At 41.6% G+C, this 18,163-nt stretch overlaps 1 protein-coding gene across 1 annotated transcript in view; it reads right to left on the minus strand.

The window, feature by feature from the left end:
- LOC110166075 (adhesion G protein-coupled receptor F5-like) overlaps nucleotides 1-17,475 on the minus strand; it is a 19,932-nt gene extending 2,457 nt beyond the window's left edge. Inside the window, exons 1-5 of the mRNA XM_055160084.1 lie at nucleotides 17,431-17,475; nucleotides 12,878-13,060; nucleotides 12,005-12,793; nucleotides 11,593-11,823; nucleotides 3,039-3,116 (exon numbers count right to left, since the gene is read on the minus strand). Of these exons, the coding sequence (XP_055016059.1) occupies nucleotides 3,039-3,116; nucleotides 11,593-11,823; nucleotides 12,005-12,793; nucleotides 12,878-13,048 (1,269 nt within the window). The 5' untranslated portion in view covers nucleotides 13,049-13,060; nucleotides 17,431-17,475. The remainder of the gene's footprint in view (nucleotides 1-3,038; nucleotides 3,117-11,592; nucleotides 11,824-12,004; nucleotides 12,794-12,877; nucleotides 13,061-17,430) is intronic.
- Between the last annotated feature and the right edge of the window lie 688 nt (nucleotides 17,476-18,163).

The raw sequence follows: 18,163 nt of genomic DNA on the forward strand, positions 1-18,163 counted from the left end.
CAGTGCTTCCAATGTAAGTAGTAGGTGTAATAGTAGTAGTGAGAGTAGTTATAGTAGTAATAGTAGTAGTAGTAGGAGGAGGAGTAGTAGCATTAGTAGTAGTAGTAGTAATAGGAGTAGTAGTAGGAGTAGTAGTAGTAGAAGTAGTAGTAGTAGGAGTAGTAGTAGTAAGAGTAGTAGGAGGAGGAGTACTAGTAGTAGTATTAGTAGGAGTAGTAGTAGTAGTAGTATTAGTAGGAGTAGTAGTAGTAAGAGTAGTAGTAGGAGTAGGAGGAGTAGGAGGAGGAGGAGGAGGAGGAGTAGGAGGACGAAGACGACGACGAAAAGGAGGAGGATGAGGAGGACGAGGAGGATTAGGATATCGAACATTAGTAGTGCCGGAGACCCATATTACTCCTGTAAATGATAAACAGCATTGATCAGGTCATTTATGAAAAGTGTTTTGTTCTTTTTTTTTTCTGTTTTGCACATGTGCTGGCATATACAAATTCTGTTTATGTCTATACAAATATGTTTATCTTTCATTTCACATCTCTGAGGGCCCTGCGCAAAAAACTTTTTTATCTTTTGCTCCATCCACAGTTTTAAAACCACATCTGTCTTTATCAGGTTGTTTTGACACAGTCTGAGGAAGCAGTTTGGATCAACTTAAAATCAGTGGCAAGTCTGCACCTGCCTCCGTCTGGCAAGTCTGTCTGCAGGTGAGTCTGTGTCTGTCTGCAGGTGAGTCTGTGTCTGCAGGTGAGTCTGTGTCTGCAGGTGAGTCTGTGTCTGCAGGTGAGTCTGTGTCTGCAGGTGAGTCTGTGTCTGCAGGTGAGTCTGTGTCTGTCTGCAGGTGAGTCTGTGTCTGTCTGCAGGTGAGTCTGTGTCTGCAGGTGAGTCTGTGTCTGCAGGTGAGTCTGTGTCTGCAGGTGAGTCTGTGTCTGCAGGTGAGTCTGTGTCTGTCTGCAGGTGAGTCTGTGTCTGCAGGTGAGTCTGTCTCGGTGATCTGTCTGTCTGCAGGTGTCTGGGTCTGCAGGTGAGTCTGTGTCTGCAGGTGAGTCTGTGTCTGCAGGTGAGTCTGTGTCTGTCTGCAGGTGAGTCTGTGTCTGCAGGTGAGTCTGTGTCTGCAGGTGAGTCTGTGTCTGTCTGCAGGTGAGTCTGTGTCTGTCTGCAGGTGAGTCTGTGTCTGCAGGTGAGTCTGGGTCTGCAGGTGTCTGGTCTGCAGTCTGTGTCTGCAGTGAGTCTGTGTCTGCAGGTGAGTCTGTCTGTCTGCAGGTGAGTCTGTGTCTGCAGGTGAGTCTGTGTCTGCAGGTGAGTCTGTGTCGTCTGCAGGTGAGTCTGTGTCTGCAGGTGAGTCTGGGTCTGCAGGTGAGTCTGGGTCTGCTGTGAGTCTGTGTCTCGTTCAAAAAAGCTTTTTCTCTGCTGTCACCAGCCTGTACAGTCCTCACAGTGTATTTAACCACAGGTGAAAGAAAAGAACACTATGTCTAACAGGGAAGTAAGTTTGTGTGTATTCACAGGGGTTTGTTCATTGACGCCACTGCTGATTTAAGTCGGCAAGTTGCTGCACTGAATAAAACTGCACATTTGGTCAAATATGGTGTCAAATTTGATTGCGGCCCTAGGAAGCGGTGAGGTCCGAGTGGCTGTGTTCTTTACAGCTCTGGTTCTGACCTTCAAAAGACCTTCACAAAACCCCACAAAAAAGTGTTAACTACAGGGAAAAAAGCCCTTGCTGCTAAGAGACATGAGGTTCTAAAGTTCTACACGCAGAGACTAAATATCACACTGACCTTGGAGAAGAACCAACAGATTCGAGCTCAGTCCACTCCCAGGTAAGTTCTAAAAAGGTCAGAAGAAGTTCAGGAGAAGTCAGATTTACAGCATTTTACACAAGGTAGATTTACGTCCTCTTTTTTGGGACTCAAAAAAATGACCAGAATAAATTTTTTATATGACCCCAAAATGCCCAGGATTTTGACTTTGTCAGTTGAGTTTTGTGTGGGACAGTTTTCTTAGTCTTTGCTCATTGATCAGATACAATTATGGATCTACTATAAGATCTTATTACATTTCCATGGACACAATCAGCAGCGCTTCTCCTGCACCGTGTGTCTAAACTCCGCCTTCCCTCCTTGCACGGACAGCTCCTTTGATCACCTACCTGAATGTGCCAACATTTATTAAGTTTCTTACAGTTATATTAAGTTATATAACTACTGTAAAGAGATTCTAAGTCATAACTCAATTCTTCATGTTTTAAACTCTACAAACTGTTTTATTTGATGAAAACTGACTTCATATTAGGGGAGATAAATTTATAAATCCCAGTGGTAAAAGTTTGTAGTTAATGCAAACTCAAACACATGTAATCGCGGCATGGGAATAGTCTGACATCTCAACACTATCCTGCAATAAATACAGGATAAAACATGTTCTGTGCCCTAGTCTAAGGGGTCTTAAACACTTAAATTTTTGGTCCAGTCTGTTTTTGTTTTCTGTGCATGAAGCAGCTGAGCTTGGACCGCAGAGTTTTGCATTTAGAAATTATTTTTGGATTTTGGAACATCATCTGTCCTGACAGAGACAGACGTCCAAATCGGGTCAAACCCAAAAGACAAAACTCTTTGCTCCATATTCCTGAGCCGTGCTCCTGTTGTCATAACAACAGTAGAGACAGGCAGCTCCGTGGAAAGTCTGCTGGTGCAGATTTTAGGGAATTAGTGTGAAACTCAACACAAAATGAAAATAACACAACATTTTAAGTTCTAAATCCAGATCACAGTGCAGACTTACAGGTGTGAGCACAGACTGTATATAAAACAAATATTGTCGGCGCTTTCTCTGTAACTGCTGCTGTGAGCCTCATCATTTTGGTCTTAAAATGTTTGTATTAACACACGTTACGTGATCCTGGTGTTTATTTCGTTATTATTTTGTTATTTTATTTCGTAATTGCCAGCGTCTGTGAGCTTCATTTGACTGGAGCCGAACGCTGTGGGTGACGTCACACTCATTTAGTCCACTTCTGTCTGTGGGTGTGAGGCAGCAGTTACCTGTGGAGTGGTGACGTGTATCTCCAGCATCCAAACCATCATTAAGATCACCAAGAGGATCCGTCTGCTGGCCATGACCTTCAGAAAACACAGAAGAGGTGGAACTTTACTTTAAAGGGTCTGGATCTGATTTTCTCCCCTGTATTTGAGCAAAAGGAAATGCGGAAGGAAATGTGGGATTGTTTTTAATCACTGTAAAGCACTTTGTGTTACATTTTGTTTTATAAATAAAGTTTGTTTGATTGATTGATTGATTGATTGAAAATGTGTCTTACCCCAGTTTAGATATATTGTTTAACAGCTCTGGAGGTGTAAATAAGTCTTACGCTGCCTTCATGTGGTGTGGGGAAGATCATCCTTCCCACTTGTAAAATGTAAATTACGAGTGTGTTGTGTTCAAGTGCTTTGTTGTCGTAGTGAAGTGAAACCTGGTGGACCCAGAGTTTATTCTGACTTGTTACTTGGGTCAAACAGCTTTAGACTTGCTAATTCATCTGCTACAGCAAGAAGAGAACGCATCAAAACTCCAACCTCATGTCTGGAGAGGACACAGTTGGGACACACGTTCACACAAACTGGTCAGCAGTGGAATATCTGGAGAAGAGCCGTGTGGCATTGTGTGTGTGAGAATGACTTTAGTGGGGCTAAACGTGCATTGAACTTGTTACTGAAACATAATTATACAGGCAAATTTTCTTCATTCACTGTTGTCCACCGAAGGTTATTTTCATCTGTGAAACTCAGGCACCAAGGCCGTTCATTTGCAATTTCCCTCGGGGCAAGTCATATTTACCATAATTCCTATAACACATGAAGGCAGCATAATTACATGTTGGGGAGTTGAAACTGAGACTTTCTTGCTGTGAGGCCGTCACCTGTCCAGCCAAGACCACCTGACTTTACAACTGGCCTCTTTTATTTACTCCTACTTTTGTTACTTGAGTTTTACTCTGGACAGCAGATGTGACATACAGAGGTTCCTTAACTGTTACACAGAAACTAGACTTTAAACAAAGACTAAAGCAAACAGTGTTTCCCATTAATACAGGAGTCTATGGTGCTCACATAATCTAAAATCCTCCCCCAATGTCTAAAAACAACCTTGTGGGACATATGAATCTCAGATGGAGCCAGGATTTTTTTTTTTTTTTTTTTTTGCTTTTTTGTTGGTATATTAAACAGGAAAAAAATATAGAGTGGTTTTGAATATCTTATTTAGTATTTGAGTAAACTAGATATCACTTTCTAGAGGTTAAACTTCATCAAATCAGGACTGGAATTGCATAAAAAATCCTGTACATTTTGTCAAAATCTTAATTAAAGATTGGAAAGTTTAGTGCTAACTTTAGGGTGACCAAACATGTCCTGTCCTGGGCGTCTGTTTTTTTCCTTTTTTTAAGTGGTGGAAATGTCCGAGTTTTCATGATCTTTCATTGGGGCTATTAAATTGAGCGTCTCTTGTAACTCTCTGTGCACTCAGAAGGAGCGAGCAGACACAAACAGTCGGTCAGACTGCAGCATGCCGAAGTGGAAATGTGAAATTCTCCGTTTTCCGTCCCGGTCGGGACAAGTGGGAGGTCATGTGCACAGGTTGTGAGGTGAGAGTAGCTCAATGTCGAGGCTCCACCCCTGGTAAGGTGTCCAGGTTTTCACAAATGGAAATATGGTATAAATACCCTAACTAACTTAAGGGGTGACCCTTACGTCCCCATGGGGAGAAAAATACATTTTGAGAAAACGCCCTTTGAAGTTACAATGGCCCAAGAAACGATGAGTTAAATTAAATATTAAAACATCTTTCAATGCAGAATAGACATGAAAGCGTAAATGCTACGAGACCAAACTGATCATAAAACAGAAAACTGTAAAATGTGTTTTGCCTGTAGTTTCTCCAATAAGTGATGCAAAACTGTGGTAAATATTTAGCTCAGGTTTAATCCACCGAACCAAGTCAGAAAAACATGAACCTGTCCTAAAACAGTGAGTTAAGTGGACACTTACTTTTTCACTGGTGTCTGGAGAGCATCAGATCCACAGCAGGAGAAGTGCAGAGGAAAGAGTTCAACACTGACATATTATAGAGTCAGGTCACATGACCCAGTGATGACCAGACTGGATCTGCAGGTTCTGATGGGACTGTACTATGGGATGTAAGAGATCACCCAGACAACCAGTCAGGAAATGTCATGTGCCCAAATAAAACTTCTTCCTCCACTGATAGAGACATGGACTTTACAGATTATGGCTGTGACCCAACGGATCCTCTGAATCTGTCACTGGATTTAAGAACGATAAGACCTGAGACTTCTCCCTCAGACGTGTAATTAAATAAATGCTTTATAGATGCAGTTAATGCCATACAGTGCAACATTCCAGGCTAAGCAATAAGATCTCAGAGAGAAGCACAAAAGTTTAATAGTTTATTAAAACACACACACACACACAAACAAATAATAACATTGATAAATACAAGAAAAATTACTCTAAAACAAAAGACACAAGGCATATCTAGTAGTGATGCACAGGTCAGACCCGACCCACCAAAACCAAACCAAAGAAATGGGTTCAAATATTGGGACCCGACCCAAACCTTGCTATGATAGGACCTGACCCACCTGCACCGGCTTTACTTCTTCTCATTGAGTTTTCCAACCCACGCATCACTAATTTCCAGATATCATCTCACAAAAATTTGAATATGTTGGTAGTTGAGTCTCCGGCAGAGCGTGGAGCAGATAAATGTTGTGTTGATTCATATTTCATTCTTTTATCATGTGATAATAAAAACAAAAACATTCCTGAATCTAGTGATCTTTACTGGGCTTTATAAAAAACCCTCTTTGCATTTAGCTGTAAGATTCTGGGAACGCTCCGCTTACAAGCCTACATCACCCATTCTCCAGAAATATACAAAACATGATGCAAAACTGTACACAACAACTTCACAAACCTGAAAAACAAACATGGTGATCTAAATATATTATGTGTTAACAGTTGAATATCCCGTGGAAGTAAAATACTCCCTCTTTATGATCAGAACATTGCAAAAATGTACCACTTTGGCAAAATGTAAATAAAGTGTAATCCCATCTTGATCCTCCGAGTGGCGTGCACAGTCTTGTTTTTTGCACTTTAGTTTTGAGTCTTGGCTTTCTACAATCTGCACAGAAATAATAATTTAAGGTTAGTCATTTCTAGTTTGGATCATTATTTTATTACGCTCTGGAGGACTAAAGGGGAGTGATGGTGGAGGAGATAATTAGAAATAAATATACAGCATGTTCATTTTTTACAAGTCAAAACATAACAAGTCATAACAATGAGTGTGTATACATGCACATCAGTATCCCGGTTATTCCCTATATTCCAGTTATGTCAGTATTCGGGATACTGTGTACACATGGGCGCTGAGAAACCGGGACACTCATATCCCTGTGAACATGATCAAATGGAGTATCCCGGTTTCTTGACATGATCTTACAAATGTGCAAGCGCAAAATTTTACTTTATCTAATTTAATAAACCAGGAAAAATACAAACAACCAAGCTCGGGAGGTTTAACCAGTTTTATGGAGCTATGAGGTATCCCACAATCCACTGTGCTGATCAAACCAAACACTGCAGCAGATTTTTTATTAAAATCTTCTCCATAAATAAACCCAACTTTACAACATATAAACCATAACCACTGTAGAACCACATCAGCTGTTTGATCAGATAATTCAGCTCTGATCACAATTGTTTACGTTTTACAGAAACAAAACTTAAAACCGCCTGGCTAATTTGCATAAACTGTTAACACTGATAAAAACAGCTCAATCCTTTCCTTGTGCCGCTGATGCGGTTCAGCTTCTGTTGGACTAAAGGACACGACTCTGTGGATTATGTGTGTTTTTTTCTGTGACAGAAGATGTGCTGATGATGGTGAGTCTGTTCTGTGCGCATGTCGTTTAGGAGATGGTTCATGTTTAACTTTTCAGCGATCGTACGTGTGCAGGTTTAGCGCAGTGATTTCACTGATGTACAGTCACTTTATTTATGTCGCTACTGTTGTGATGAAAAGACTGAAAAGTTTTTGTCTTTTGGACGCATGTGCACTCAACTTTATGTTGCAGTAACCGGGATACTGCGTTTACATGCCACAGTATCTCGGTTACTTTCGGAATATACCAGCTACAGTATCTCGGTTTCTAATAACCAGGATACTGCTATAATCGGGATACTTAAACCGGGTTACTGCGTTTACATGCACAATGACGAAACCGGGATACTCAAAAAAACAGATCATAACCGTGATATTGATGTGTATGTAAACACATGTGTACTTACATTTCCTGATCTGGAGTTCTCTGACACATTTTGTACATGATCAATTTTATCTATTGGAAAAAATAAATAAATAAATTACTTCATGTACATATACAAAAAAATACTGTGAGAGTGAAAAAAAGAATCAAGTTTACACAGCATTTTCTCAGGTAATAACTAATACGCCGTGCATGGTGCAATGTCACAGCAGCCAAAAGGACAAAATTGGACGGGGCTAAAGGTTCAAATATAAGGGCCTGTTCACACAAGAATGGTTGTGGGTAAAAACAACAAAATATTTTATTGGAAGTGTCTTTCGTTTAGACGCTGACTGTGTTTTTGGGGCAACGCAAAATTCTGAAACCACCCTCCATAATGGAAAAGTTGAATACGCTCCGCCGTAGCGTTTCTGTCTACACTGCCCAAGATGCAAAACTCTGGTCAGACCTGCTCACGTCACGTACACATTTACATCACATACATACAGTACACAGAAAACTGACATGCATACCCATTCGAATTCCACACACTTTTGCATCACCGTATGCACGCAGATTACCTCCCAAAAACGCTTGTCTAAACGCAGGATAAAAAGTGAGGACGCGCCGCCACTTTTGCGTCTTCTGTTCAGCCCGTCATCATATAAACGTAGCCTCAAAAACATGTTCCTGACTCATAGTTTGAAATCAGGTACAGGCCATTTAATAAAGAAAATCTGCAAAGGTCTTTAACATACCTTAGAATCGAAAAGTGGTCCAAACACCAGAATCCACAATCCCTGGAAAAAAAATGCAGGTGTTTATACAGAAAGGGGCTGTGGTAACTCATGTATCATTTTAGACTGATTCCTGCATGTTAAGTAACCCCTTAAATGTCCTGCATTTAAGACTAGAGTGCTCAGAAAAGCTCTGTTTGCACTTACCCCCTATCTACACTTGCTCTTCTCCAGCAAAACACCTTCAATTACCCAGAAGCCCTATTTATACAGGCCTATCTCAACTACACCCTCTGTCTCTAATTCATCTTTCAGCTTCAAGACCATCTACAAAAGTATGTTTTATCATATCATATCATATCTATAGGCAGTGATATGGAGGCATTGAGGTACTGCAGTGATACGAGTGACTAAAACTGTCTTTTAAACCGCCAAAGTGTCCGAGTTGCGCCATCCCAGGAAAAGGGGCATGTCACGCGTGTCGCTAGGCAGCTTCCTCAGAAAACTGCTTCAGAAGGATAATAAAACGCAGGGTTAATATTAGAGCCCGACCAATATATTGGTTGGCCTATATTATCGGCTGATATGAGCAACTGGAAGCATATCAGCTATCGGCCGATATGCTTGCTGATAGGGGCCGATATGTTATACCCCGTTATAAATCTTAGACTCTCTACATTATGCTCATTTAATCCAATTTACAGACAGATAAATGTCCTGATATGTGGCTCTGCATCAGTATTTATCTGTGGAGTCATTTGTCAGTGTGTGTGTCTGTACTGTCCCTGAACACACCACCAGAGTCACGTGTGTTTGTTTACACGCACAGACATAGATCCATGTGTGCAACACTGAGATTATATTCTTTTTACAGACAATCGGTTTGAGTCTGGATTAAAAGGACTTTTATTAGTGCAGAGTTGTGATGTGAGGAGGAGCCTGTGTGAGCGGTGAGTGTTGGAAATACATCAACTTTGAAGCTAGTTTAGGTTTTGTTAGTGATTAGCTGCTGTAGCTTCCGCACATAAACAGGCTGTTTTCTATTGGTCTATTGTAAAGTGACTATATTGGTCGTATATTTGTTACTGGACCTGCATTGATATGTAAATGAGCTGTGAATAGACGTGTGAATGATGAAATTTGCGCATATAATTAATTACCGCAGCATACAGCATTTAAGGCCTAACCCTAAAGGCTAATAGCGAATGTTTATTTACTAGCTAGGAGTTATGGGTTGGTCGCAAACGAAGCGACTCTTAGAGCCGGCTCTTTGAAGAGAACAACGGGAGCCTGATCCTAATTGGGATTGGGAGCCGTGTTTTCTCTTTCTCTCACTTTTTTTCTCTTCACGACGCGTGCAGACTCGTGGTAGTTTGACAGCGGCAGCGGCTCAGAACGAAACTTTCAAAAATATGCATGTGCATAGGGTAAAAAAAACTTGCATAAATATATTCAGCGTAAAATAAATAAACCAGGACTAATCTTGGGATCGAGAGAGGGAGAGAGATAGATACCGAGTCCTGACACTCAGCCCTGGTTCAGTTCTGGTTTAGTCCTATGACATATCATGTAAAGAGGCAGAATAACAATAAATGTTGCCTAAATAAACCCAATTTAAAATCCACATGAGCCAAACCTATGTTTTTTTTTTAATAATTCAAGACATACAGTGAATTTTTACATCACTAAATATATATCGGCTATCGGCAGCTCCAACTCCCATTATATCGGTATCATATCGGTCACAACAAAATCCATATCGGTCGGGCTCTAGTTAATATGACTAACTGAGATTCCAGAGCTGGACCACGCCTCAGCCTCCTCTTCAGCCACCCACATCTTATCTCGACCACGCCTTCAGTTACCCAGAAGCCCCATGTATACGGCCTATCCCGAAGTCTGGGTCACCTCTCTCGACCCCTTGGATTGAAGACTGTACCCCCATCCTAACATCTCCCTCCAGCCATCACATCTATCCATCAATATATAATCAATATATCCATCAATAAATATCTTCATTATATTCGATTGTTGTGGCGTGGTCCTTCCTAGTGAAAAGTGCATTTAAGTGCATATTGTGGCACATATTGTAGACCACAGGTGTCAAACATAAGGCCCGAGGGCCAGATCCAGCCCTCCAAGACCTTTAATCTGGCCCTCTGCTGATTTTCTACTAAAATATTTTAATTATATTTTCTATTAAAATCTTGTAAATTTTCTGTGGTGTTTATCACAGCGTCTCCAGTGTCTCTGTACGTGGCCCCTCCCACCAGAGCAGCACAAATGAAGACTTGTCTCTTTCCAAACGCTCTTAAAGGACGATCGTTTTGACTGTTGACCGTGACACCCTCATCAGAAAAATGTCCAACATGAGAAAAGTGGAGCCGAGTGCAGAATTTTACAACAAAAATTGACTTATTCCTATTTATACAAGTTAATGTTAAACAAGTTCATGTTAAGACATTGTGTTGAAATTGTAGTTTTCTTAAAGTTTCAGGTTGTTCATAATCTTACAATATTTTGTAAAAGAAAGAGTTCATCAATTAAAAAAAAAATTCTGTAATAGATTTGTGTTTCTCTGCACAAATATTTGAACTTATTGTTATTTTTGGAGAATATATGCCATGAGTTTTCTGATCCGGGCAAGTTTGACACCCCTGTTGTAGACTGTAATTTAAAAGTCCTATAGTACACAGATTTGACTCCTGTGAGCTTTAAGATGTGCTGTAATGTTGTTACCTCCTCAAAAAAATGGAGATGTGTTTTGTTTCTTTCATACTAACTATCATTTGACTAGCCGTGCATTATTGCACTGTCTACAAGTAGTGGTAATTTTCAAGTTAACAGCTGTTAAATGATTCTAGTGAAGGTGTAATGGGTTTAAAAACAGTGGAGGGTTGTATGTAATGGGTTATCATATGACATCACAAGGTCGAACAGAATGTTTTCTGAACTCTGTCTAAATATGTTAAACATGTGTGAATGAACCAAAACTCAACTCCAGGTCTGTTTTTGATGAAAATACAGCAACATAACATGGATCATATGTGGTGGCAACTGTGGTGGTGCTTTTGTGGCTACTTGCCTCACATGAAACATTTTTTTCTTTTTTGAGCTCAGTTTTTAACATCATATCATGGGATTTTGACCAATTAAGAAGTGCAGCATGTGCAGTTCAAAGGTCACAAGTAAAGGACTGTTGGATTGTGGGTTTGTTTTTCCACTTTCCACAACCATTTCATCAGCGACTGAAACACCAGAGCGGACTGAGAGTGAGACTTTTCCTGCTGTGTTCGCCTGGCGCCCCCTGGAGGCTGCTGTGATGCTGCAGGACACAGAGGAGGGACACTTTTGGCTCTTTAAAACAACACAAGCCTGTTATCTACACACCTGAAGTGAATTGAAGATTGCAAAGGTGATGTACAATCTCTTGGATGCAGTTGATCCAGAAGACACATTGAATTGAAACAGGGCAATTACACGAGGCAGCCCAAACAACAGGAAGGAGATCAGAAGAAAGACCAGGCGTACCAGTAGTTTGCCATTAGCCACCCTGAAAACCGCTCTGCTATTGCGGACTATTCTGGACAGAACCACACTGAGCGGCACAAAGTTGGCCAGCACTATGGTCAGCACTGGTACAGCCAAGTACAAAAAAGTCTTGGAGCTTCCTTTGACCAGTAAACACAAGCCGTCCTCAGTGACATACAGGCCTTGTGGTGCTGTGAAGGCTACTGTGATGGTGGCCATCAGCAGTGGAGGCTCCGTACCCCACAGCAAAACCAAAGGTGAACATTTTAACATTGGACATGTGGGAGAAGGTCAAGGAAGTTGTGCAGAAAAGCAGCAGGCATGAAACGAGCATCCAGAAGAAATAGGAAAAGTCAAAAAAGTTCCAGAAAAATATTAAGGAGCCACATTCCCAGTGATTGGAAAAGGTGACAGAATCATACGATAAAGAGATGAGGATACAGTCTTCCACCAGCAGGCAGAGGGCCGTGTTTATGATGGTCACATGTCTCATCAGAGAGGTGGGGTTTGTACTTATGTAATTCCAAAAACATCCCTCCAGTAAGAAGCATATCAGAATGCAGAATGCATTTACTCCGGCTCCTAATAAAACATGTGTGCTATATCCATATTCTCTAAAAGGTATATGAATGTAAGTGTCCAGAACTGAGAAACTGCTGAGGCGACTGCAGTTACAAAACACACTGTCGTCTTTTCTTTTAGTGTAACATCCATTATCGGTCCATCCCTTCAGCTTATGGTCCCAGTGCACACAGCGGTGCAAACTTGAAGAGAAGGTCTTCATCTTGAACCTCACATCCACGTCATGGATCTGCTGATAAGGAACTGTGACCAGGACCACGTCTGTTTTGATGGTACCGTTGTCTGAGTATGGGAGGACAGGGGAGGGCGTCAGAGCGCCCAGTGTGGAGAAGGTCATGGTGGTGATGAAGGCACCTGTCTGTCTGGGATCTCTCTGTGTGCCTGGGATCTCAATATAAACAGTGGGGCTCAGGTCTTCTGTGTAAGGTCTGTTGAAGCTGCTTTTTTTCAGCTGTATGTGTGGAGTGGAGATGGAGATCTCTCCTTCTAAAGATGCTGACAGATCCTCCAGTGCCCTCAGGAGGTTGGAGGTGGCATTGAAGCCGCTGTTTGGAGACAGAGAGTGCCAGGAGCCGAATGCCTCCTCAGAAACAAGGACATCCACTGTCTTCAGAACATTCTACAGACAAAAGAGGAGCATCAGTGATACTGTTTAAATGTAATGATATTTTATGTAATATCTACTCAAACCAGGCATCAGCACCTTCATGAGTCGAGCAGTGACATTAGTCCTAACAACAGAGGTCTCTTTAAGGATGTCAACAACTGCCAAGATGGTGGTAGCCGTAATCTGATCTTCTTTTTGAAGATATGAAACATTTTGATTGAGATAATCAAAAAGCATCTCCAGTCGTGTGTCCATATTCCATATCATAGGGTCCAAACTCTGGTGATGCAATACAAAACATATATCAAATCAAATCAAACTTTATTTATAACCCACCCACCAAAACAATGCCCACACCTGCCCGACCCCACCCAACTAGACAACCCTAACACACACTCACACACACACCCCAACACACACACACACACACACACACTAACACACACACACACTAACACGGTAAAATAAATAAAACGACACATAGTAAAATGTGAGGCTGAATACAGGTGAACCAGTTGAGAAAGCACCATCAGAGGAGCCGTCTACATCAGCAGTAGAGAGACGTCCGCCACCACCAGGAACCATCACAGGGCCCAGGGGAGAGATGAAGCCCAAGCACCAACCCTCCACCAGGAGCCCACGGGACAGAACCCGGCAGCCACAGCCGACCTCTGCTCCTGATGCAGAGGCTCCTACAGAGGAAACACTGGAAATCCTAAAAATATGCCACAAATAAATAAATATAATAAAATATATACACTAGAAACAAGTAAAAGTATAAGATTTCAATCAAAAGCTAAACTAAAAAGGTGGGTCTTGAGCCTTCTCTTAAAAACATGAACGTTCTCTTTGGTCCTGAGCTCCTCCGGCTGCAGTTCCATAGACTAGGGCCATAGTACAGAAAAGACGCCTCTCTGTGAGTGTGTGTCCTGACTTTGGGAATGACCAGGAGCCTGCTGCCGGAGGAGCGCAGGGTCCACGAGGGTTCGTAGGGTAAAAGCAGTTCTGAAAGATAAGAAGGCCCAAGACCATTAAGACATTTAAAAACCAGTAAAAGAACTTTAAAATCGATCCTGAAACTCACAGGGAGCCAATGCAGTGATTTTAAAATCGGTGTAATGTGGTCCCGCCCTCTGGTCCTCGTCAGGACACATGCTGCTGAATGTTGTAATAATTGCAAACCTGAAATACTTTTTTGGGAAGACCAGAGAGCAGGACATTACAGTCGTCTATTCAACTGGTGATAAAAGCATCAGTGTCTCCATGTTGGCCAGAGAGAGAATGGGGCGGACTCTGGCTATGTTTTTAGGTGATAAAAAACAATTTTTGTGATGTTCTTAATGTGTGGGATAAAAGTCAGCTCAGAGTCAAAAATGACGCCCAGGATTTTCACTTGAGGAAATGGGTTAAAACACTGTGCTTGTAGTTTGGGTAAAAGTTTCTATCTCTGGGCCTCAGGACCAATGACTAAAACCTCAGTTTTGTCCTGGTTAAGCTGGAGAAATTTTTCTGCTATCCAAGATCTAATTTGTAGAATGCAGTTAAAAAGAGCATCCATTAGTCTGGTGTCATCGGGAGACATTGAAATGTAAAGCTGCGTATCATCTGCGTAGTTGTGGAAGTTGATTCCATGTTTCCTGATGACACCACCAAGAGGGAGCATGTACAAGTTAAAAAGCACAGGGCCTAAAATGGAGCCCTGGGGCACACCACATGTAATTTTATGGACCTTGGAGGAGCATGTGTCTACACTCACCATAAATGTTCTGTCTGTGAGGTAGGATGTGAACCATTTGTGAACAGCACCGGAGAGCCCGAGGTCTTTTAGGCAAGTTAAAAGAATAGTGTGGTCTACTGTATCAAAGACAGCGCTCAGATCCAGTAGAACCAACACGGTCACTTTTTGTGTCGTGTGTGTTGAATCACATTTTAAAATCATTTAAAATCTTTGCCAGGGCAGTCTTGGTGCTGTAGTTCACCCTAAAACCAGACTGAAATTTTTCCAAAATGTTGTGATTGTCTAAAAAATTATTTAGTTGGATAAAAACAAGTTTTTCTAAAAGTTTGCTTAAAAATGGTAAGTTTGACACTGGTCGGTAGTTGTTAAAATCATTAAAATCTAAATTGCTCTTCTTCAGCAGGGGCCTCACCACTGCAGTTTTGAAGGCAGTGGGAAAGACCCCCGTCTGAAGAGAGCAATTCATCATGGATAAAAGCTCATCCCTAAAAGATCCATAAAATTACTTAAAAAATGGGGTAGGGATTGGATCTAAAAGACATGTGGTGGGCCTCACTGAGGAGAAAACTTTGTCCAACATCTCAGCATTAACCAGGACAAAACTGTCCAGTGTTTCCTCTGGTCTAGACAAACACTCAAATGTACTAAAACAGAGCTTTGACAAGATAAAATATCATATCTTATAGTGTTTATCTTTCCCATGAAGTGGTTTGCAAATTGCTCACAGAGAGAGTCAGTGGGTGTCAAGTAAAACGTGCTAAAATCAGGGTTTAAGATGTTGTCAATGGTTGAAAAGAAAACTTTTGGATTATTTTTGTGGTTGGAGATTATTGTGGAGAAATAGAGGTTTCTAGCATTTTTTATTGCTTTCTTGTAGGTCTGTTGTTGATCTCTGAATAACTGGTGGTTTATTGTAATTTTGTTTTTTCTCCATCTCCGTTCTGCACTCCCTCTTGGATTTTGTCAAATCTTCACTTCTCCATGGAGGTTTTAGTTTGTTTTGATGTTTTTAGTTGTGAGTGGAGCAACCAGATCCAGAGCTGACTGTAGTCTACTGTTAAATTTGTCAATAATAAAATTACAGGGGGCAAAAAAAACTTCAATAAAATATAAGGCCCTATCTTACCACCAGTCTTTGCAAAAGCGCAACTGTTAATGAGAGGGTGTTGTAGGTTGGGCTGTACTGCTGGGGGTTGGAGTGGGACAGTACAAGTACATATATGGTGTGGCATTTAAAATCATTGCCAGCGTGGGTACTGTCTGCAGTCTTCATTACAAAATTATGAAAAGAGGGGTGTGGGGAAAAAAGGGGGAAAAAAAAATATATGGGTACAACTCCAGAGCCCCATGACACAAGTACGCACCAGGAGAGGCACCACGATTATAGAATTTTGGATGGGCCGTCACAGAACTGGCTGTGCTTGTGTTCTGTGTTCACTCACGTCAGCCAGTTTTCTCTGTGTTCCTACGTTCTTGTGCCTCCCGTTACACAGCAGAGCGGTGTCTTTCTTGTGCACCTCCCAGCCCACATAAGACCCACTAATCTCCTCTCTCCCCCTGAACGCTCCTGTTCCCGCCTGTCCCATGTCTCACATCTGAGGTACAAGTTTCCACTGCTGCTACTGCAGAACGTTTGCATTCTAGTCTCATGGGTGTCCACTGGATCTGGTCCCAAACAGGTCAGAGAATTATGGAAAATGTTTATTGTCATATAAATGTTTCTGATTCTACTGCTTTGCGCACGGACCTAGTTTAAACTATTAACACACGGGGAGGGTCACTGCACGACCTGCGCTTATAGAAGAAGGTGCCGCACTATGAGCAGTACCCTGCAGACAGGGTAAGAAAACACACTTTAGGATAGTGCTCAATGACCTCATGTGAATGAGCATCTTATGTACAGATTGTGATTAAACCAAACTATAGAGCAGAACTGAGCCGATACAGGAAGCGGCCGCGGGGCTGTGCTCTGCTGCAGCAGGGCATCCGGATGGTGCACGAACATATGAATGTTATGCATTTATCATATATTTATAAAATAAAAGACGACTTTTTATGCCTTGAATATGTTACATATGTTGTTTTTCAGTGGACTAGTTTATCATTCTGGCAATTCTCTTAACGTGTCACATCACACTCGCACTTGCACCTACTCCACCCGATATTTAGGCACAGCACGCCCCACAATTGGTTTCCCGCAAAGACTGGAGGCAAGATACTGTTACTGTTAATATTATAATAGTTTGAGTGCTGTGTTCTGACTGCATTTATAAGATCCAACTTCTTCTTCTTCTGCTACATAAAATGTGGAATCGCTCCATAATTGGAAAACAGAATCTTTGTCCGTATTGAAGTGAAACAGAACACATTTGTTCATGTGCAGAGCGAGAGCTCTGATAGTTCTGGTGACTAACTTTATTAACTAACCAAAGCAGCACAATGGGAATAAGTTGGTCACAAAATGAAATGGAGGTGTGTAGAAGTGCTGCTTTAGGCTGAGTTCATACAGGGAGCAGGGGAGGGGAGTGAGGGGAGCATGTGGGAGGGCATCCAGGTAGTTTTAATGTACTGCATATACCATTAGATCACAAACAGTATACTATACTATTCATTCAGCACAATAAAATGGAATATATAATAAAATATATAAAATAAATTACAAATACACAGGCTTTGTGTGTTATGTATTTTTTTTCTGGGATAGTCGACAACCCTTTCAGTAACATGAAGGGATATGAAGAGAAGTGTTTACATCTGCTGCCTCCACAACTCCTGAAAACTCTGCTGCTGCTGCTGCTGCTGCTGCTGCTGCTGCTGCTGCTGCTGTTACTAGAATTTGCTACTTCTACTAGTACTATTACTATTACTAGTACTACTACTTGTGCTGCTGCTACTAGCGCCCTCTACTGACCTGTGACTGGATCAGCAGCTGCTGGATCTGGGATAAAATGCTGGAGATGTCAGTGTTGTTAGACCCTTGGAGGAGACACATGAAACTTAGTGAAAAACATAGATGGTTTTACTTTGGGAATAATAGTCTAGTGTAGTAATAGTAGCAGTATTAGTATTGTGAAATTTATTGGGTATGTGTTGGTCTTAACCTGGTCTGAACAAAACCAAAATCAAAGAGTATTTTTACTTGAATAATGCTGCTCCTGATGAAGTCCCTCACTTACCTGTCGGAGTGGTTGGCTGGGAGGTGCTGCTATTAACTGTAGTGCTTCCATTGTAAGTAGTAGGTGTGTTAGTAGTAGTAGTATTTAGAACAGTAGTTTTGCTGGAGACCCGTAATTGTTCTGTGAATGATAAACAGCATTGAGCAGGTCAGGTGCAGGTGAGTCTGTGTCTGTCTGCAGGTGAGTCTGTGTCTGTCTGCAGGTGAGTCTGTGTCTGCAGGTGAGTCTGTGTCTGCAGGTGAGTCTGTGTCTGCAGGTGAGTCTGGTCTGCAGGTGAGTCTGGGTCTGTCTGTGTCTCGTTCAGAAAGCTTTTTCTCTGCTGTCACCAGCCTGTACAGTCCTCACAGTGTATTTAACCACAGATGAAAGAAAAGTACACTGTGTCTAACAGGGAAGTGAGTTTGTGTGTATCTTTTTCTTGGACATGTCGTCCTTTTGGGACTCAAAAAAAAAAAAAAACGCCCAGGA

The sequence above is a fragment of the Boleophthalmus pectinirostris genome, unplaced genomic scaffold (assembly GCF_026225935.1).
Source record: "Boleophthalmus pectinirostris isolate CB_2022bp ecotype Guang Dong unplaced genomic scaffold, ASM2622593v1 HiC_scaffold_3, whole genome shotgun sequence".
Classification (NCBI taxonomy): domain Eukaryota; kingdom Metazoa; phylum Chordata; class Actinopteri; order Gobiiformes; family Gobiidae; genus Boleophthalmus; species Boleophthalmus pectinirostris.